The 22,629-nt window shown below is 45.0% G+C and overlaps 1 protein-coding gene and 1 long non-coding RNA gene across 6 annotated transcripts in view; one reads left to right on the plus strand and one right to left on the minus strand.

Annotated features, from left to right (window-relative positions):
- Positions 1-22,629, plus strand: part of KCTD1 (potassium channel tetramerization domain containing 1) — a 100,669-nt gene that overhangs the window by 18,379 nt on the left and 59,661 nt on the right. The window contains exon 1 of one of the 4 annotated variants that reach the window (XM_068190214.1): positions 14,670-14,979. The exons of 1 other annotated variant lie outside the window; for it this stretch is intronic. In XM_068190214.1, coding sequence (XP_068046315.1) covers positions 14,914-14,979 — 66 coding nt within the window. In that variant the 5' untranslated portion in view covers positions 14,670-14,913. Of the gene's footprint in view, positions 1-14,669; positions 14,980-15,336; positions 15,461-15,583; positions 17,510-22,629 lie in introns of those variants that run through there. 2 more of the 4 variants (XM_068190237.1, XM_068190206.1) reach the window with 2 other exon arrangements.
- LOC137478213 (uncharacterized) lies at positions 11,406-14,305 on the minus strand. 2 transcript variants are annotated; one of them, XR_011001474.1, is made up of 3 exons: positions 13,262-14,305; positions 13,112-13,166; positions 11,406-11,482 (listed from the first exon to the last, which is right to left on the minus strand). It is a non-coding gene; the product is annotated as an uncharacterized lncRNA (long non-coding RNA). The 2 variants fall into 2 exon arrangements; XR_011001468.1 differs by lacking the exon at positions 13,262-14,305 and having other exon boundaries at positions 13,112-13,247.

Genomic DNA, 22,629 nt, shown 5'->3' on the forward strand with positions numbered 1-22,629 from the left:
GGAATAAATATTTTCTTTGTGACAATTATGTTTGATAAAGTATTGAAGAGAACAAGGAATAGTAAAGAAGAGCACCAAGCAATGCATATCAACTCTCTAGGTAATGATGATACACGTTGAAAGAGGAGTCAGAGAAGAAGGGATGGTCTGAAAAAGAAAGGAGAAAGAAAAGACAGTGAAAATGTGAGGCGTAAGAGAGCAATTGAGAGAGTTACTTGACAGCTGAAAAGTGCCAAATATATGTCTGGACTGCTCTGAATTCCTAGTGAAGCCCCCAAGTAAGGGTGCAAATCAGAGTTTGAAATGTTTTCCGTGAATGCACTTCCCACCCCATAGTCTGTTGCCACAGCCAGTTATCTACCCCTAATCATCCAACAGCCCTTCAGGAGCCCTTGCTAAAGGCAAAGGGAAGGAGCATCTGAGGCCATGGTTTCTGTGGCTCAGAAGACTGATTTCCCTTCATTTAAGGATTAATGTTTTTCACAGTTCTAAGGATGACTGCTCAAATGTTCTTAATCGTGTGTGTGCTTGCCTGATGGGAAATGTGCAAGAGCATTTGGGGACTGTGGCATTGGTACATAGCAAATGGCCAATAACAGAACAAACTGCCTCTGGCAGATTAACTATGCCCAGAATTCTAGAGGGGTTTCTGTATTGGTGGTGGTGGTGGTAGTGGGTTTATTTTAAAGTGAATATATTTGATGAAATAAAGGAAGTTGAGGTTATTGTTTCAAATGTTTTGTGATGATGGAGTCCTTCTTCCCTGACACGTGCACTTATTTTTCAGTTCTGCTTTCCCACTTCTGTTTGCCTAGGCATTGGCCTGCATCCTTTCATGTGTATTGCCTCTGATGTCTGACTCATTATGGCAACAGAAATGTTGATGCCAGACCCAGAAGCAGTACTTAAAAGCCTGCTATTTTCTCTCCTTCAAGCTCAAAGCTAACCCAGTTTGTGGCAAATAAATGAAATGCAATCATTTGGCACCTTGTCCATGCATCAGTTTGGAAACATAGGACCTTTCTCCTCTGCCCTTCTGTGTCTTTTTCTATTTGACCAGGCTGCTATAAAGACCAGTAACTCTAGGGTGTGGACTTTAATGATTGGAAAATAAATAACTAGTTTAGTGCCTTCTCTCTTGTGTTGCCAAGCCTCTCCTCTCACCTCCTAGTATGTGTTCCATTGTCTCACATCCAGGATTAAAGAGATTCCTGGATTTAAAAGGGGAAAAACAATCATCCTTTATGTTTGGGATGAAGGTTTCTTAGCCTTTATGTTTGAGGTGGAGGATAAACGGATAAGGCAGTAAGAGAAGGGAAAGGTAGAACAGGACTTGAAAATTATTGCAGTCTGAAAACTCAAACCCAGAAGTTAAGTGACTACTCCCAAACACACTGTTAATAAAATAATCCAGGTTTCATCTCTTTCTTCATGCTTTGTTTTGGAAGATCATGTCATCATGAATACTAGAGATTAGCAAGAGCTGGGCACTGTTTTACCCAAACACCAGCAAGGACACATGGCTGAAAGCAGAGAGATTCTCCCACCCATGGCTAGGGACACCAGTCCTGGCAGGACTGCAGTGCTTGATGCCACCTTGAGTAGAGCATCACAACTGTTGGGCACCGTGTGCCAAGGTGAGGAGCTGGAACCTCCTAAGGAGGCAGGCAGGGTTATAGAAAAATGAAGAAACTTGGAGAAAGGGGTAGAATCATCCTGTCTTTCCCACAGATATTACTGCTGTTTGTTCAGCTGTTTGTGTGGGCCCATAGGAACAAGAGAGCAGCCAGGGATTCTCTCAGAGAAGTGTGGGAAGTCATCTATCATGAGATGTAATCACAGTGTAATCACTCAGAGAGGAAGGGGTTTTTCTTTTCTCCTGCTTTGAACCTGACAGCCATGCAGTGTTTTTTTTTTCCTCCTGTTTTCCACAGGATTGCAAAGGAGAAGAGATAAAGCAGAAGGAGGAGACTGTATGTTCAGTGTAGCTTCACGTATCAGTTCAATGTATTTTCTGCACCACTTTTCCCTGTCTTTCATCTTTCCAATCTCTCCTAGCAGAAGTGTAGGAGACAGTTAAGGCAGATGGATATGTAATTCTGCTCATTCCCAAAGGAAGAACAGGTGGTGAAGGAAAGGGCATGGGAGAAAGTATGACATGATCTGGAGAGAGTAGAGGATGAATGAGGAGGGGAAACACTGTCCAAGCTGGGACTGATGTGTAGCATTTCAGTTACCTGGGTATGATGCACAAGGAAGAGGGGGAAAACTGAGGAGTTTATCTTAGAAGAATAAGAAAGAAGAGTCCCAGGTCAAGGATAATTATCAGCCAGATTTACCAGCTCAAGACTGGACTGTTGACAGTGGCATCAAAATTAAATTTCTAGTTTCTTTCAAATGGAGAGAACAAAAAGAAACTATTACATTTTGTACCCCTTTGAGAGTTGTGAAAATGGCAAATGAGAGAACCCTTGGTGTAGCTTAAAACACAACTTTTTGTTCATTTTCAGCCACCTTTGGGGCAAAGTGGTCCTGTCTGATGAAAGTAACTACAAGATATGTGCTGCTTGGCACCAGTGTTTGGAGTCTTTAACAGGTGTCCCAGGAGAAATCCTCTCTTGCCTCTGCAGGCACAGCAAATTTACTTCGGCTTCACCTGTAACTGCAGGAATTTGTCTTCAGAGAAGGTTGCTGGAGGTTTTGACAGAGCTGACCTGAGGTTCTAGCAACATAGAACCTGCTGAGGGCAGATTGCCTTGAGGAACAAATCAGCTCTGGTCCCAAGTCTACGTCATCTGTGACAGAGCCCTAGAAAATGAGACTTGCTCCTGCTGCTGCCTTCACCAAGGCAGAGTCACTGCTGGGAGGGAAAAGAGGCAAATCCCACCTCTTGTCAGCTGTGTGATGAAGGAAATATGGTTCTGAAGCATCTTTTTATGTCTCTGTTACATGTGTCCCCTCCCTTTTCTGTGTCAAATATGCTCTTGCCCTGAACCTTGTCCACTACTGCCCTTTTCTAGGACAAGAGCTCAAATTTAGTTGTGTTGCTGAGAATAATTCACCTGTTTTGGATAAAGAGCTCATGAATATGCCTGCATGTGCCAAAGGAACATAAATGGATCAGGGCTACAGGAATGCTCCTACAGTGACTCTTTCTATCCACCGGGTCTGCTGATGGGAAGAACTGCAGGCAACAAGACCACATCTTCCTCTGTTAAATGCTCCTCTCAGCGAAATTTCGGAGAATTGTAGACAGTTTGACTGTAGGATGGCTTTAGGGCTCTAAAGGTTTGGCTAACTGCCAACAAACTTAGAGGGCACACAGGGATTGTTAGAGAAGAGCACAACCTGAGTAGGATTAATTTCAGAGCTATTTAATGTCCTTTTGTAGTACAACTCCAGCCCCCCACCTTTTCCTGTTGTTGACTGTAGTTCCATCTTGCTTAACCCAGCCCAAGTATATCCCTGTATCAAATCTGGGATATACTTGGGCTGGGTATATGATATCCCAGTATCAAATCTTCTCTGATACAGCAGTAATAGTGGTTCAAAAAGAGAAAGACAGGATGCTAATGGAGAAAAGAGCCATCTGTTTGGTCTGGATTTATGTGGGGTTTGATTGTTTGTTTTGGTTTTTTTTTGGCAAGGGAAGGTCTTTACTCAAGAGCAATGTCCATGGTGAAATTTTACCTCTCTCTGTTACGACTTTTAAGTTATAATGGGTCAGACTGGTTATCATGAGTCCAAGAAGAGCTCCCCTCAACACTACTAATTTTGCTAATGTGGTAGTAGATTTTCTAGAGTTCTTGCTTTCTCTTAGAAAATCCTCATGATCCTGAGCTCTGTATCAACATTAAGGTCTCACATACATCATTAGGGCACAACAGCAGTCTTGGCATCCTTGCAGTTTACTGAGAATGTCCTTTAAAAATATAATAGTTAGTTGAATGATGGTTGATTTCACAGAGCAAGGGGACTTTCTATTTCTTCCATGAGGAAACCAAGCCGAATATGTGATTCAGATTATTCTACCGGAAAGTTTTTAGCTCTTGTGCCCAGATTACTAATATTTTCCCCCAAGGTGTATGCATTTTGCAGCGAGCACAAACAGAGTGGCATGGATCACCAGAAGCTCTCAGATGACTGCAAACAGCTGAGACAGAATTCTCCTTTCCCCAGTCTATTTGCTAAGCCTTATCCTGTTGGCAGATTCAACAGAGTCAACCCAGGGAGTGTCAGCCCAGAACAGAAAAATGTTCTTCATGGCTGGATGCAAAGAGACAGGTGCAACCAGTGGTCGTAGATTCTCTTTTCTTGCTTTTGGAGTGTTTCTTGAAGTACTTTCCAGGGTTAGGTAATAGGTGCTTTACAGCAATAGGTAATTTTCACATGATAAAAGTTTGGTCTTCATTATCCAGCCAAGTGTCTTCAAACTGGTTATGCCAATACAATAAAATCCCTGCCTGTTTCTGCATACTATTCTGTGATTTGGCAACATTTTACACACATTTGAGAGATACACTCTTTTAGCACTGTGTAAAACAGTTGTGTCATCAAAGCCAGAAGTTTTATTAACTGTTTTTGATTGTTTCCTTATTTATATTAGTCGGTTTTCAGCTGAAGTGTTTTTTTTGCTTTGGTTTAATTTTTTTTTTATTCCAGTTGAAGTTGTAGAACATTCACAACATTTCCTCTTTGTTTCATGGCCTTTCTGCAAAGCAGAATAAATTGAGAGGAATTATTCTCTCTCTGAGGTTAAAATGAAGGATAAATTTTCATACAGGCAAGTGATAGCTTGCCTACTGCCTATTAAAATAATAATTTATGCATAGAACTTTGAGAAACTACTACTGTAGTTTCCCACCAATATTTGCCACCTTTCATGAAAAAATGTATTATTACTGATGTAATGTGTGGAGGAGTTTTACCTAATACAGATAGCACAATGCTTATGTTCAAATTATGCTGGAAAATATTGCTTTACCTCTCTGAAGCTTTTAAATCATGAAAACTTTTCTTAATTTCAAAATTGTTCTGTTGAACAGCAGATAAAACACTATAAACTTTCAGATATTACTCCACTAATTTAACCAAAAATACTGAAAAAGTATTGGACTTATGTGTATTTGTTGTTTTATCAGCAGTCACCCAGCTCTAGAGAAAGCTTAAGAGATGGAGCAGTCCTTCAGAGAGCATGAACAAAACCAGAATTCAGCAGCCTATACCTCAGATGGGCTTTTGAGCAGCACAGAGAAGGAAGGTAGTGGCATTTGTCTATGGTACTAGGGAGAAACTTCATGAAACCTCAGAGTTCGTGGACAGAAAGTATAAAGAAATTAAGATCTGGCAAAATTCCCCAACATGGAGGCAGTTTGTAGCTTCTCTGTGTGTGTCTGGTACTACTACAGAGAGCTGGAATTCTCAGCATGATTTCCTAGAATAGTACCAGGCTTCTTGGACTTCATAGAGCTTAAGAGCCAGGCAAACAGGTAGCCCTGCAAGGGTCAAACTCATTCTGTTGAGCAGCCAAAAGGCCTAGATTAGAGGCCAAGATTTCCTAGAATAGTACCAGGCTTCTTGGACTTCATAGAGCTTAAGAGCCAGGCAAACAGGTAGCCCTGCAAGGGTCAAACTCATTCTGTTGAGCAGCCAAAAGGCCTCTGGGTTTGTGTCCTCCATACAACAAAATTTCAGCAACCCCAGTAAGTGAGAATGATTATAAAAGTCCTGGGTGGACAGGCTGGCCCATGAGCATCCCACCACATGCTTGTGGCATGATATAGCTTCAGAAGCATTTTCCTATATGAGTTTGGATGTGATCAAAGACAGGAAGCAAAGCAGGCAGGTTCAAACAGATTTCCTGTCTGTGGATGCTAATTAGTACTGCTGACCTCAGTAGGACATCAGGATTTTTCTAGGTTTTTTTTTTTTTTTTCTAGTGTCTACATTAATTTTTCAGCTGCATGTGGGGTTCTCTCAACCCATCCTTAATTAGCCTAGGTGGTGAAACTAGTGGCCAAACTGGAATTCAGTAGCCAAAATCCTATTTGGGATCTGACAAACTCATTTGAAGCAATGGGTTAACAAAATTAATCTACAACTTCCTTTGAAATACAGTGCCTGCCCCCAAAAAATTAAAAATTGTTCCAGATACTTTGATCCATTTAGCTTTACAAACAAAGCTCCTATAATTCTGCCTCTACACTTTAGATATGACTGACATTCCTAAGTACTTAAACTCCACTACTTTCTGATTGAATAAAACTAGTTCTTAGAGAATATTATGAAACATTTTAGTGTAAGCCAAGCCCAATATATCTTGCTGGACAAAATAAAAGCTTAAAAATTTGGGAACTCCAGTGAAAATAGAGAAACTAAGATGATTAGATGCTCTGTCTGGAGTTGTGCAGAGCAATCCAAGGGTAACAGGTGAAAATAGAGTGAAATACTAGGAGATTTTGGTAAAGTATCCAGAAAGTCACACCTAGGAAGTCTTAGGGAAAAGAAAAATGTGGTACAGAAAATGTAAACCATAGAAAGAATGTATTTCCCTTCACTCTACTACCGTGTGCCAGAAACATGGAAGGTCAGCTGTTCAGAAGAACACTGTGTTCACTAACTCTAATTTAATTATCTACATAAGCAGCCATGTTTGCAAATGGCTAAGGACCAAGCAGGTCCCATGGAAACCATATCAGGTGCAAGCCTGTTTAAGAGTACAGCTGGCTTAAATACCTATACAACCATTTTTGAGTGCAGAGACCTCCTGATAATCAGAACAAAAAAGTTCTTGGTTCTGAGAACTCAAAGAAATCTGGGTATGAATTTCTTGAAATAGTTCTTTGTGATTTTCTGACTTTTCTACACATATTGCCAAAGAGATAGCAAAAATGGCTTGTGTGTAGGATTTGGATGGTGTTTTTTTGATTAAGAAATTATGTGAGGCAAAGAAGTCAGTAATTTAGAGACTTGTCCAGAAAACCAATTCAAGTTATCAGCTCAGTTCTCAGAGGTAATTTTATCTGGGAAATCCCAGGAGTTCCAACCACCAGCGTTCAGAATAAAATCTTAATCATATCTTAAAATTACAGGGATTTCTTCTTCCTAAAATTGCAAAACTGTGGCTTGCCTCCTGATTTCCAAGTATTTACAGAGAAGTAATTCAAGCTTTCATTGTGTCTGCCAAAGAATCATTTTAAACCTCTCAGTCCCAGCATATGGAGGAGGAAACTCCAACCAAGTATCGTGAGGCTCTGAGATTTGGCAACCCTGTCATCAAGATGCTACTGTTGAGGCCAAATCCATAGTAATGGCCTTGAAAGAAAGACACTATTATCTCTCACCAGCTCTTCAAACTCTCCATCCTCCAAAAAACTCTCAGTTGGAATAGGATGCTGGGCTGTTTGCAAAGAGATTAAATTGTTCACAGCTGCTTGGGAATTAAGAAACTTCCTCCTCTTTATGGTGGAACACAGCATATTTCTGAGCCAAGGTGGAGGATACCGTGTGAGGTTCTTGTAAGACCTGGAGTTGGCACAAAGAACAACGTTTTCAAGTCTGCACATATATCTGAGTTACCAGGGCTCAATAATAATTTTCTGGCAGATTAATCCTGCCCTACAGCAGGTTTCTATGATCACTAAAGCCAGAATGAAAGCAATGGGTCTGGATTTCACACTTTATATCCTTCCACACTGAAGCTTTGATTTTAAACACTGCTTTATTTCTTTTTCTTTTGACACTGATCTGCAAGAACAAGTGTGACAATTCACAGGTAAACAGCAGAGTAAACTGAAGGAACAGGTCCATAACAGACCAAGTGACACACTCATAACTTGAAGAAAATTACTCAGAATAACTTGATAAACCTTTGCCAAGATTGCTAAGGGAGAGATCAAGCACTGCAAATTGCAAATGTGACCTTGTTTTGTCCAAGGCAAAGGAGGAGCTTGTAATTTTTCTCTTGCTTATTTTAACAATGCTTATTTCTTCTAAAAACAGGATATTTACTAGCAAATAAACTACCTGCTTGTAGTTGTATAATTCATGAATGTGCAAAGTCTCAGCTCTAGGATTTTTTAGATTATTTTCATTTACTTGATGATACCTTTTGTTCTATAAAAAGAAATCGAGTTTTAGCCTTGATCTTCAAATAAGAAAACTTTGATTCAAGCCCAGCTTAACATTTCATAGATAGAAAAAGCAAGGCTATTCAAAGCACAGTACAATTCAGGGCCGAACAAAAAATCTTTGCAGTTAAGCATTCTCAACAGTTGCAGAAGTGGTTTGTTGGGGTGTTTTTAATGCCAAACTCTTACAAAATACTGATGCTTACCAGATGCTAGAAGGTATTTTTCATCTCTTTTATTACCTGATGCTGGAAAAAGAGAGGTGCATCCAATATATCCAGCCTTTTTCACTAAATTTATCAATTTTCTTTTTGTTTTCTCTGAATCATTTCAGGTTTTCTACTTTTCCAGGCTTTACTCTCTATAACTTAAAATGCAGCAAAATGCAGGTGCAAACTGCAAAGAGACCTGAAAGGTCCTTTATGGCCTCTAGCTTTAAACCTCAAATGAAAGTCCTGACAGTATCCTGAGGCTTTTCCCCCAGTTTCATTTGAAGACAGATATAGTAGGAGCATTTAGTTCATGAAAGTGGTTTTGCATAAAGGACTTCCCTTATTTTTTAATATTCTGCCACATTTTCTACCATTTTTTTCTTGGTATGAATTAAACCACGCTGATAAAGGAGGTGATGGGATCTGGCAGTAAACATTGCAATACTTTTTTTATCCCAGCACTCTTCTTTCATATGACCTATGAATTTATTCCCTTCTACTTGAATGCTGCTTTACAAGTTAGTGTAACTTAAAATTCAACAGCAACAGAAAGGTGGGTCCGGGTGACAGCCTGACACTGTTTAACAGTGTGTTTACACCCTCTGTGGGCTTCCTTTGAACTCACACAATTCTAAAGTTGCTTAAATTGGGTTTGTGTCAACCCAGCTGAGATAACTCAATTGAGAAGAGAAAATCCAAGAAGACAGACCATTGGTACTTGGGTTTTTGCTACATAAATACCTGAAAGGGAATTTCCAAATTCATGATGACACAGACACAATACTGGTGGAAAAGGGGAATAATCAGTTTAATTCAGTCACTAAAACAAAACAAAAGTATATTGACAGTGAATTCATGGTACAAAGAGGCTTTAAAGCCATCAGTCGACAGTCAAAAGAAGATTCCCTTTTCCATGCTGGGCTGTAGGCCAGCTGTCCTGTCTCTTGAGGATCCTATGCTCTGAGAAAAGCCTGGTATGAATAAGTTGCATGGGGTGTAAAGCTCTACCTCTGGCCCTGTGCGGGAATCAGTGCTCAGCACACCTCATGGCAACACAGAAACTTTGGCTCATGCAATGGGGATGGTAAAAGGAACCACAATAAAATCCATATGGTAAAGAAACAAGCTGGAAAATGCACTTCTTCAGAGTCTCATGTTATTACATTCTTGTTTGGATTCAGGCTTTGTTTTGTTTTGTTTTTTTTTTTTTCCTTTTTTCTTGAAGGAATGTTTAAGGAGTTTTCTTAGCCAGACCTTGATATCATACAACCAGTTGTCCCTTGCCACTGTGCTCTCTCTGAAGCCCCCTGGCTTCGCCTGCCCGGCAGAGGCACGGTCAGCAGTGAGGGACACTCCCCTGTTTCTCGTGGCAGATTCGGGGAGCAGCTAAGACAGAGCGCTTCGCTGTCTGCCTTGTATGGAGGAGAGGCGGCATCTGAGAAGGTAATGAGGGAGTCGACTCACGGCCAGGGAAAAGTTTCAGGTTTATTGTAGGCTCTGAGGAGCTCTGAATTCCATGTCCCGGTGGCTGAAAGTGACTCACATGGCTTTTGTAATCACCTTAAGTACCGGGGCGGAGACAAGGGGGAAGGACGCCCACCCCCAATGGGGGAGTTCGGGGCAGTGGAAGGCAGGAGGACAGACAGAAACACAAACCAATGGGGGAAGGTTAAGGGAGGGACCCCTGGCCTTTGTCCACTCACTCGATGCCCAAGGTGGAAAAATTTGGGAGGGTGGGATTAGGAGCTACGTGATGGACAAGGCACCAGGGAGGGGTGGCATTGGAGGGGCAGGAGAGCTCAGAGTGGAACCATTGGGAGAAAATGGGGGGTGAAGGGGCAAACCATTACAGAACTGCTACAAAGATATAAAAACACAATACAACAGTCCCTCCCTGCATTTCTAGACTTTATCCAGCCCAGTGTAACTTCCAGCCAGAACTCATGGTTCAAAATAAACTTTTATTGGAGGATTATGATCACAAAATAGGATTTCAAGAACTCCATATCCAATACAGCATAAAGTTATGCTCTATTACATAGTGCTTAAAACACTGTATGAAGTAAAAACTTGTACTTAGACCTACAACACATGCAAGCTTTCTAGTTTCACAGGGATCTCTCTCTTTGGAGCTCCCTTTCTTGAGTTACTGGCTTGATCCTTCTAAATTTCCCTCACCTTCACGTAGAATGTATGGACTCAGTTGAGAAGGAATAAAAACTAACCAATTATCAGCTTGGATAGAAAGGGCTCTTTCTGCCTCCATGGAGAGCAAACTTTGTGCCACTAACACACCAGGTTGCTTGGTGTCAGTAGTTCATAGAAATGATCAGACAACCACGAGAGCAACTTTAACCAGCTACCACTGTGCCACACAGACTGGCCAATTTGTTTCACGTGCCCTCAACACCAGAGAAGCAAAGACAAACACAAACTGAAATACAGCTAAATAAAAGCATTAATATATCTCCTGGAAACTTACCTCCAGCACATTTTAAAAGACCCTTAAAACCTTTATGCAGCACAATGCAATTTATTACCTGTCTCTCTCCAAGCTGTCTGACAACATAGCTCTTCCATATTTTTGGAAGCAGAAGTGCTCCAGCTTCTTGACACTGAAAATAAAGGTGATATGCAAAGTCTTGCCTTTTAGTTTGCCAAGCACTGAATATATGCATTCTTACAAAGATAATGGCTTGGGTTTTCTCTGGTTTATTTTGAAAACAAAGCAATTGGGAAACAAATTGTGGCCTCAGTAGCAGAAATATTGCTTTTGTAAAAGGATTAAAAAAAAAAAAGCAGCGAGAGGGTAAAGGCAAATATCTGCAGGGGGAAAAAATAAAATAGGAGCATACTGGGGAAAGAGGCTTTCAGTTGGCATCGGGGAGCTTCACAAGGGGGCTGGCTTGATGCTGCCTTCACGTTTCACAAGGTTTGGCTGGTAGCTGGTGCTTTGATATGCGTAACTACTACTAACATTTCATAATATGACAATCTAAGAGGTGAAATAGCTTTTGTATTTTAAAATCCATTAAGAACAGCTGCAACTTAGTGCTGATGGATACATCCTTACTTTACTAAATCAATGTCTCCTTTATTGAGTTATATGAAGCTGTTTCATTGCCAGGCAGATGGGAAATGCTAAAAAAAAAGAAAAAAATTAAAATAAAGGAGATTTAAAGTCTGTTACAGCACACTACATGTTAACATTAGCTGTCCGTAGTATGAAGAAGTAATGAAACAACTAGAAATATCACATACAAAAATAAAAAAGTAAAATAAAAACGGAATTAGCATTTGAAGTGACAGTTCTGAAATGCTAAAAAAGCTTATCTCAAAACTGCATGTTTCTGGGTGGGAGAAGGATTTCTAGGACATGCTTTTTCCCTAAGTGAATTTTCCAAGAGTCCCAAGTGTTATTTGCCTTCTAGTTCTGTAGTGTCAATATGGATTTCTCATACCAATTTCCACTTAGCCTGCCCCTACAGTGAAAACATCTTGTGTTTAGAAAACATATTACGACATTTAAAGAAAATGTTTATTGTATTTAAACTAACAGTAAAAGTCTATGTGGAGAAAAAGTTATTTTCTTTAAAAAATGCCTGGTGGCCAGCATTAAGGTTAACCCACAAGCTTATTTTAAGCAGCGTTTTTAAAATAAATTTTTCTAGATGCCTAGACAGGATCCTAAGAAACAAACAGATGCAATGTTTTTTCTTTGCTTGTTGGCTTTTGGGGTATTCCAGTTTAGTTCCTCGTAAAGTCTCGTGATGAAACACCTACCAAGACTCACCAAAGCATGAAGGTTTAGGTAGCTGTAATGAAATAACCACTTACAGAGGCTACAGGAGAAGCAGATTTTGTTAGTCTGAAGGAGAATTGGTCTGTGGAAAGCTTCAGCACAATAGCCGATTGTCAAAGAACACAGCTCTAGCAAGCTCTCTGCTTGCCAGGAGCGCAGCCAGGGGCAAGAGTAGCTTAAAAAAGAAGTGAAGAAAGACCTGAAACTATTTGCTAATGTGGTAACAAGCACTACCTTTATTATAAACCAACTGACTCACGGAGGAGGTTGTTTTGGTTTTTAAACTGGCATGCTCATTCTGTGGTGTATGAACTGATCTCCAAGTACTCCGAAGGATAATCCTCCGTGAGGCCAGTCCATTATTAGTGTTCTGTGGGTATCACATCTTCTTTACTGACAGCAGTAATAAAATGTATTCTCCGAGTGTGGACAGGACCTATTTGATAATCAGCCTCAAACCCTGAGTCCTAGGGGAGAATGTAGAATGCTGTCTCTGCCTGCACAGAGCTCTCAGCAGGATAAACCTCTGATTAGTGACGTGGAGGGTGGAGTGGATGTAAGTTTAATGTTATATGCCAGCTCACATTAGACAACCTTGTGCAATCTGTCAGTTTTGGAATGCAGTTCGATTACCTTATCTAACTGGAGAGCTTGAACAATAGGATTTAAACTTCTGGAATACATCTGACTAGGCTAAATGCTATTTTTAGGAACATAGACAGATAGGTAAATTAACATATATGTATATTATTAACTTACCTATATGCATATAGATTATACAGGTATATAACTTCTGCATGTGTCTTCCCAGTTATGGGCACTTGCAGCACTCTGAACACCTCTCTTGCTACTCTCTAAATCCCCCCTGGCTGCTGAGGTGTTTCCAGTTGATGTGTGTAATACGGAAGCTCCATATACATTTTTCCCCTCCAACCTCACTGCAAGTTCTTTATGTCCTTTATACTTACTATTCGTATACTGGGCTGCATATTCATCTGCAAGTCTGTCAACATAGTTCACCTCCTGTAATCAGAAAATGGTGATTAAATGAACATCCAAGTGCAGAAGCTGTCAACCTGGTGTTCATCTTTTTTAAAGTTAAAAAAATATGCAATTACCTTTTGCACTCATTTGGCTCTGAAAAGGTCTTTAAAAAAAAGTGGCTTCCACGATCATAAGACAGAATCAAAGGACAATGCCGATCATGTAAATTTTTAGCATTTACAGGAACAATAAAGAAAAATAATCTAAAAAAAGTTTATGCTGCAAACCTTGCAGTTCTCTGTGTTCTAGGGTGGGTAGTAATAGCCCCTAAAAGGAGCTTGTCTGCGGCATTTAGCTTTTAAACACAACAAGGTATTGTTTCTTTTAGCTATCTGTTTCAGCATTTGGTCCATCTCATGGGACGGTCTTTGAGACTTTGTTTTAGGATTAGGTTACAGATAAAATATGACAAGGCAAAAAAAAAAATCCCCTTATTTATATCCTTCTACGTGCAAAGGAAAAAAAAAAGCAGAATTTTCTATATGTGCACTCGACCTAAGAGGGAACGTAATCCGCTCTCAAACTACAGAATGAGCACAACTTCTGTAGCGCGTGCAACAACTTTGACCTCCGTGTAATTACTCCAGGCTTACATCAATATAACAGTGCCGGGTTTCTCTTCAATTATTTCCCGGGAGTGGCAGGCTCTCTTCCCGCAGTGCTTATTTATTTCGAATTGGCCTAATTTGCTCAACAATTTGCACATCCCTTCTTTGGCATCCCACGTTTCCCCGGACGGCGGGAGCTGGGGCTGTCCGGGCCGCCCTGTCCGTGGCCGTCGGTCTCTGCCCCAGGGGAGCGGCCACGGAGCTCGGCACCGCCCAGCACCCGCGGGCACCGAGCCCCCCCAAAGCGAACCGCCACGGTTGGGGCCCGGCGCTGAGCAATTCTTACGGATGAGTAAGCAGCAAATGTGGTAACTCAGGCCAACAGCTCTGCAATTAGGGCTATAATTTCAGGTGTAGCCAGCAGTCGTAATGAATATTTATTTCATCGTACCGAATAAAAGAAATGGTTCGGCTAAGTAGCACGGGGGGTTCTGTGGGGTAGTTTGGTTTGGAGAGTGGGGGTGCTTCCAGCGGGGATCCACTTCGTCCCCTCCCGTCCCGAGTGGGACAGGCTCCCTCTCCCCGCGGTGCGCGGCCGTGGGCTTATGCCCTCGTTCGTGCCCGAGCCCAGCCCGGCCAAGGACCCTTCCCGGGAAGGAAGGGTAAGGAAGGCAGCGTGCAGCCAGCCGCCTTCCCGGGGCAGAGCCGGGCGGGGGACGGAGCGCCCCGCGGGCGCGTACGGGGCGGGGGGCGCGGGCCGGCGGGGGCAGGGCTGAGCCGGGGCTCCGCGCCCCCCGCCCGCGCTGCGCCGCTCCGGGGCTCCCCTCTGCGAAAACACCCGCAAAGTGGCCTTATTGGGTCTGGTCTTATTGGGTCCGGCGGCTCCGCACCCCGGCGCGGTTGCGGGAGTCCCCTCGGGTTTTGCTCCGTCGCGGAAGAGGGTAGCAGAGGAAGAACGCGGGCGCGATGGGAGGCAGCGGCGGCACGGGGGGGCCGAGGCCCCTCCGGCTGCCCTGAGGTCTGCAGCCCCAGCGAGCAAGAGGGCGGCCCGGAGCGCCCGTCAGCCCCCGAGCCCTTATTGCTCCCTCTCCGCAGCCAGCCTCGCCGGGGCTCCCGCAAGCCAAGCGAGCGCCGCGGCTACCAACTGGCTGTTCCCGGGCGGACTCCAAGCCGCACGGATGCAATGCCCCGAGCGTCCGTCTCCTCCCGAGCCCCTCGACCGAAATCCGGGCGCCCGATTAAAGGTGCGAGGTCGGCGGCAGGCGATGTCGCGGCAGCACGGCAGGCGGGGAACGGGGCCGGGTCCTCCGCCCGCTCCCCGGCAGCATCCTATCGAGGTCTGAGCCGTGCTGCGGACAAGCACAGCCCGAGTCTTTTGTGTGGGGGGCTTTGGGGTGTTTTTTGGGTTTTTGTTTGGTTTTTCTTTTCTTCGCTTTGCGGGTTTTTTGTTTTTTGTTTTTTTTTTTTTCCTTTTGGTCTGTGTTTAAGTTACTGTGGAATGAGGAGGTGCGAGGCGTCGTAGCAGCTCGGTGGCGGTCCGTCCCTACCGAAAGAGCCGCTCCACACGCGGAGTGCTTTCTTTTTCGGGGATGGGGAGGTGGGACGGGCGCCGGGGGTGGCGGGGGAGCCTCCGGGCCGGGGCGCACCTGCCCGGCGGTTCCCCCCCGCGCCCGGCGCCCATCAGCGTTGCTCGACGGGACGGACCCGAGGTGAGCGGCGGGCGCGGTAAGTACCGCTCCCTTCCCCGCGGTACCCCCTCAGCGCGACTCAGCCTCCTCCCCATCCATCCCAACCTCTCCCGCCCCTTCCCCGCCGCCGCCAGTGGGAGCGCGGCCCCTTTAAGAGCCCGGCTTTGCCTCCCGGTAGCTGAAGGTCATTAAAACACAAAAGCGCTCCAGCGCTGCGGTCCAATATAGCGCATGCGCCCTGCCCGAGGACTGGCAGGGAGACGGCAATATGGCGAGAATGCCTGGCAGCGGCGGCGGCGGCGGAGAGTGGAGCGGCGGCGGCGGAGGGGGCGGCGGAGGCGGCGGGAACAATGCGGGGGACCGGCCGTCCGGCCGCGGCGTCGCCCCCCGCCCGCACCGCTACTGCAGCGCCGGCGAGGAGGAGGAGGGCGAGGAGGAGGATGAGATCCAGGAGGTGCAGATAACGGGGGACGAGGAGGAGGAGGACGGAGCCGATGGGGGGCTGCTGCTGGACGAGAAGGAGGAGGAAGAGGAGATGGGTCTGGAGTGGGACGGCGAGGAGGAGACGGAGCCGCTGCCGCCCGCCCCGGGCTGTACGCCGGGCGGCGGCAGCAGCGGCGTCGGGGCTGCCCCGGGGGGCGGCGGCGGCGGCGGCCCCGGGGGGGCGGCGGAGGACGCGGAGCTGGAGGCGGCCCTGCTGCTGCAGCGGCCGGAGCGGGCGCGGCTGAGCGAGAACACGCGGCTGGCCACCCGCTACGCCGTGCGCATCTTCCGCGAGTACCTGAGCGAGAAGGCGCAGAGCCCCGACTTCGAGACCATGGACAAGGGGGCGCTCTGCCGGGTCCTGCGCTCCTTCTACGCCGAGGCGCGCTCCAAGAGCGGGCAGCTCTACTCCAAGTCCTCCCTCATCAGCATCCGCAGCTCCCTCAACCGCTACCTCAACGAGCCGCCCTACTGCCGCACCCTCGACCTCACCAAGGACCCCGAGCTCCGCGCCGCCAACCTCACCCTGGCCGCTGTCATCCGCAAGCTGGAGGAGCAGGGCGCCGGGCCGGTGGTGCAGAAGCAGGCCATTACCCGCGCCGACCTCCGCAAGCTCTACACGTGCAGCGTGTTCAGCACCCAGAGCCCCTTCGGGCTCCTCAACAAGGTCTGGTTTGAGACCTGCATGTACTTCTGCACCCGGGGCCGGGAGAACCAGCGGGAGCTGGAGGAGGACTCATTCGGGCTGGCTGTGGATGAGGATGGACGCAAGTTCGTCTACTTCAAGGCGCTGGGGCCCTACCACAAGTCACGCTCGTCCTCTTGGAGCAAGAAGCGGGCGGAGAGCAGCGACGAGGAGAACCTGCCTCGTATGTATGAGACTGGCACTGAGTTCTGCCCCTATGCCAGCTTTGTCAAGTACCTCTCCAAGCGCAACCCCCTCTGCAAGGCCTTCTTCCAGCGCCCGCGGGACCACTGCAGCGAGGGTGACATTACCTGGTACGAGAACAAGGCCATCGGGAAGAACCTCCTGGGTACCCGCATGCAGATGCTCTCCAAGGCGGCCAAGCTCTCCAAGACCTACACCAACCACTGCATTGGTGCCGTCTCCATTGCCACCCTCAACAGTATCGCTGGCATTGGCACCAAGCTGGGAGGACTGCAGCCACCCCACCACCACCACCCCCCTCCCCACCACCACCACCTCCTCCACCACCTCCCTGGCGGGGGCTGCTACACCCCTGCTGCCCTCAATGGTGGACCTCGGCCGCGGCCACCCGCTGCCAACCCCTATGTGCTGCCCAAAGACGGCGACGCCGCGCCAGTGAAAGCAGAAGCGGCCGCAGTGGCCCCGGCCAAGCGGGCGCTCTACGAGGCAGTGTTCCCGGCAGGGGCTGCGGCTGGCGGCGATGCATGTGGGCCCTCTGCCTCCCCCAAAAGACTCTGCCGCCGCCCCGCTGAGCCCCTGGATGCCGCTGCGCCCGCCGTGGTGGTGGTCTCAGTGAAACATGACCCCTTGCCTCACCTCCTCCCCGAAGCAAATGGGCACAGAAGCACCACCTCACCCACAGTAGTTTCACCTGCTATTGTTTCCCCCACACAGGTAACCGGAAAAAGAAAAAGGAAAAAAAAAAAGTGGCAACCCTTCACCCTGCCCCACATAGTCTGCACTGCCCCCCTCCTTTCTTCCCCCAAGGCTGGGCACTGAGGCACACAGCCAGCATTGGGGTGGCTCTTGGGTCACGCTCACTCTTCAGGCACCCAAAGAGCCCGGATGCAAGTTATCCAACTTACTTGCCCCACCAGTCTCTTCAGGCCCTGCTACAGGTCCAGTGGCCACTCACTGTGTGCCTGAATGTTGGACTTGAATGTTGCCTGGGTGCTGCCATGCTCCCCCTCAGCACTGAGGGCAGCACTGACAGCTCAGCCCTATGGGCTCCCCTTTTCCTCCTTTTTATTTCTTTTTCCCCTCTTCTATTTCTCTTTTTGCTGCAGATGTGACTTACGGAAGTCAGGCCAGAATAGTAGATAGGGGCATCAGGTATCATTACTGTGTGTGGTGTTCTTGATGTGCTAATGAACTATTTGAATAACCTCAAATGCAAGAAACAGCCGGGAGAATACTCAATTACACACTAGTAATGAGGGTGTAATTTTAAACTTCAGAAGTTAACAAGAGGGTTAATATGGCAATTGCATTCATCTTGTATTTGTTTATTTAAAATAGCTCTGTTTCCTGGCAGTGATCCTTTTTTCCTTTTTTTTTTTTTTTAAGGCAAATTGGCTTTAGTTGCATTAGTTACCATAGTGGCGAAATAGACAGTAAGAGCACAATTAAACGGGTTTAGGTGCAGCTTAGCTGTGGAATGAGCCCAAATTCATTAGATGTGTTTCGTTAAGGTAAAACGGTGTTGTCGAAAACGCTGTTGAGCTGTGCCTTAATGCGTGCCTTGCAGAGCCCCCTCTGCTGTGTGCCAGCGTGTGCTGGTGCGTGCTCCCCATCCCCTCCAAGAGTACTTTCCTCTCGGGTGTTTGAGTGCCGGAGCTAAATTACTTCAATTAAAGACTCACTGCACCTCTGCAATTGGTTTGAAGTTTGGAAGCCATTCTAACTAAATCTGTAAAGCGTATGCAGTTACGTTGTGCCCCATAAAATACCGCGTTTCAGGCAAGAACTTTACTGCTGGCTGCCCTACATGATTACAAAACCCCTCTGACATTCTTGTGTCAAGTAATAACAGGGATCGCAGCCGTCAGCCAGGGAGCGCGGCGCTGGGCAGGCACAGGTATATGACATGCCTGAGCTGTTTCCCGAGTGGAAATACCAGTTCTGGACAGACTGACCCTTTCAAAGAGTTTGCCAACTAATCAACCAGCCTGAAGGCTAATTGGGGTGGGGAGGGGGAGGGCAGGGCTCCCAGTGAATGCCTGCATAAGCATCTATGTTTAAAATACCTGTGACCTCTCCTTTCTTTCAGGGAGGCTTTTTTTGGACCACTTCAGTGGAGTACTGTAGCTTGATCCCCTGCTGTGTGTATCTGGTGTCTCTGAATGGCTTAGAGGCTTGATTATGTGCAGATAATGTTTTTGTTCTAGCTCATTATTTCAGGTAAAAGATAATGCTCCTCGCTGTATTTAACCCTAGATTCCTCTTCCCCTTGATCTTTAATGATCTTGAAAGTAATTCTGAAACTTCGGGCACAGTTCAGCTTTTTAAGAGGAGCACTGCACATTCGTCTGGGAAGGGGAAGAGGGAACTGGGCAGAGCAGTCAGTGGCCAGGGAGTGTGTATGTCTTTAACCTGTTAAATGAGGTGTCTTGGTACTTCCAGTTGTCAGACTATAGAACTCTGTCTCTACCCTGGCCCACAGATCCCTTCACACTTGCATGAAGCTTAGGTGAGGAGAAATCCAGCTGCCGTAGTGTTTGTTGCGAAGCTGAGCTTCTTACGGGAAGCGTTTGGAGCTGTAATTCTCATTAACTGAGAAAGAAAGGCTGTGGGGAGAAAAGGAAGAAAGAGCTAAAATAGAGTACACAGGCATCTGCTGTCTTCGTAAGTGTGTCAAGAAGGAAAATGAGCAATCACCAAGGGTACTATAACTAGACAGTGTGATTTTTTAAAATGGAAAAATTATATGGAAATGTTCACCTCCATTCATAATTTCATGAGTTAAACAAGGTGCCCACTTGCTTTTGTAGCTGAGTCTTGCCTTTGCTGCAAACCTCATTAATTTAAATCTTTAAAAGAAAAAAAGTGTCTCTCTTTTTTTTTTTTTCCATTTTCATCACCAATTTTTCTTGTGTCAGTTTTAACTTATGCAGTTCTGGGATGTGACAAAATGAAAAAATACTGGCTGTGGAATGGATTTCCTTGGGAAACCGTTAATGCTAAACTTTTTCTCTCTAGCTACCTTTTATGATACTTACACTAATCGAGGTCCAGGGCATTTCCTGGGGAAATTAATGACTGGCTGAGGTTAATGGCCCAAGGCATTGCCTCAAGCCATTGGCTCTCCCATCCCTGTCATTAATCCCCAGGAAATGCCCTGGCCCTCAATCGTTATTGCTTAATTATAAACAAAGAGTTTCTAAGCCTTTTTACTGAATATATCTCATCAAGTACCATGACACTAAATTCCACTGTTGACAAATATTACTGATTCCTTGAAAACATGAAGGTCATAAGTTTGTGGTTTATTGGTTGTCTTTGTAATTAGTCTTCCAGGGGACAGATTGTGCAGAACTCATGGATTTGTGCAATACTCTGGTGAAAAAGTGGTGGCATAATGTGTGGGTTTCTTAGTATTTATTCTTTATACTGTGAGTTTTGGTTTTCTTTTTTTTAACAGCATTTAGCAAAGTGTGGAAAATGAAAGTACTAAATGGGGTGTCTTCAATTTGCATTGACTGTCTAAGCAAGAATGTTAAATTTATGCTTTTGTGTTGTAGCTCCCATTTTTCGTTTAGCCCCAAATTCTTTTCAACAATGAGTTTATAGGAGCCTCCTCCTGAGCTCAGGAAAGGTACATTAAATGTTCTTGATCCAACTACTGCTTTAGGTTTTAGCCTTAAGAGCAGCATTTATAGTGTATTTTAAGCATACAGCATTGCCATCATGGCACAACTTTCTTTTCAGTCCATATTTGCTCTAAAGTGTAGCAATTTTCCTGCCACTGACAGCAGTACTTCAGTTCAAGTTGATGACAGAGTGATGTAATTTGGCTGTTGTTCATCTCCCATGTTGCTGAAAGATGAACAATAGCTAAAGCTTGAACTTTTGATATTAAAATGTGGTGGTAGCTTTTGGGTTTTATAGATCTGGTTCATGCTGAACTTCCTACAGTAGTAATACCCGAAAAGAGGTGTAGGAAAATAGTTTGGCTTCTGCCATGGGGGAGGAGAGTTGCCTGTCACTTGCAAATGCTTTGGTGATGTTTTTTCTGTAACTCGGTTGTGTTTCTTTGGGCTGTTTGTGAAGAATTTATTAGCTATTAAGATATCTACCAAAAGCTTGATTAGATTAAAAACTTGAGCCATGTGCATTTGTGAAAGCTGTTTTGGGCAATCTTGAAATGCCTTTTTTTTTTTTCCTGCTTTAAATTCAGAGTTGCCCTTTTTGATGTCTTTTGATGTGGCACATGACTTTTCATTGCCTTACATTCTCTTTAAAGGGCTTACTTTGACCCGAACCAGAAATCTAGTTCTGGCTGCAGGTTTTGCAAAAGAAGACAGAACAATAGCACATGAGGAATATGAGTAGGCAGTAGGCACAACCAGGAGCAAATCAAAAGTAGCTAACAAGTCTAACCCTTTTTAGTCTTGGATTTAGGAGGAAGTGGATAAGAATCTGATCTGGGAACATCCTGCATATTCCTTAAATGGCCACAAAAAAGACTTGTATTTTGTACAAGTATCTCTAGTACCCTGACCAGAATCGTTGGTAGGTGCTTTCCCAGTATGCAGGGCAGGAGAACTCATCAGGTAGTTTCAGGGAAGGATGCTTAGGATAGTGGTGTAAAGATGCTAGGCTTTATTTCTACCAGAGTAATAGATGCAGCAATATCCCTATCTTAAGGGCTTGAAGCACAGTGGCTATTAAGGCTGATGACTGCTAAATACCTTGTTAATTCTTGTGACAGTACTACTATTGATCAGGTTTCAGAGGTTAGTGCTGGCTGCCCTACTGCGCGGTTAGTGCTCTTCTCTTTGATTACTGGATTATCCCAGGATGCAAGAAAATCCACAATTTGCTAGGTGTGTTTTTTAAGAGAAGCACTGAGGTTAAAATCGTAGAAGGTAAGGGTTAAAGAAAGCTTAATCTATTGTATAAGAAACTGTGTCTACCTTTGAGGGTACTGTTTGTTACTTTGTTACTTACACGTTTTTTAATGAGTAAGATTTTTTGTTTTCTGGTAAGTTACAGATGTGGAAAGTAGATCTGTAGAAGGGACTACTATACCTGATAATCATCAAAATTGCTCTGAAATCCTTGGAGGGCAGGGGGATAAGGTAGTAGTGGTGTCAAGTATGGTCCCCAAAGCTTTCTTATCAGTCTCCATAGTGAAATGCAGGAATCCTGGCTATTGCTCTTCTGGGTGGAAGTCAGTGTTGTTTGTAACTGAGTGCTCCTAAATATTGTTGTAGATAGGTTTTTCTTTTTAAGAAAGTAGGATATCCGAGGCTACATTCCATACAATGAACATGAAGCTTGGTAGGCATGTGAGTTTCCCAAGATGAGTACAAGACAAGCAGAACAGAGATTAGGCGTAGTAATCTTGTATACAGCTTTGGGGGCAGTGCATGCACTGAAAGGAATGAAGGGAACTGGTTTTTCTTTCCTTGGCTAAGGTTGGTCCATGTTGAATCAGCTTTTAGGGAGTTGATTTAAGGTGACTTGGGAGAGTATTTCAGAGCAGATCCAAGAATGCTGCTTTGATATATGCATTTAGAATGGTGGCTGTGCAGCTAAAGGTCCAGTACTGTCTTTGTAGGTCCTCTTGGTTGCATTAGCATGATATGTTGGAGGTATTAAATTGTGCAACTATTTCAGAGGGTGATTTCTACTATCACTTAATTTTTCAAAATATTTTCCCTTTTAGAAGTTAGACTAATTTTATTTAGTTGCATCACATGAGCTGGTCGGAGGACTTGCTTTGTCCAGCCTTCACTGATGGCAGGAATGCAAGAGGTGACCAGTTCCTTATAGCTCAAATGAATATGACT

Source organism: Anomalospiza imberbis, chromosome 1, assembly GCF_031753505.1.
Source record: "Anomalospiza imberbis isolate Cuckoo-Finch-1a 21T00152 chromosome 1, ASM3175350v1, whole genome shotgun sequence".
Classification (NCBI taxonomy): domain Eukaryota; kingdom Metazoa; phylum Chordata; class Aves; order Passeriformes; family Viduidae; genus Anomalospiza; species Anomalospiza imberbis.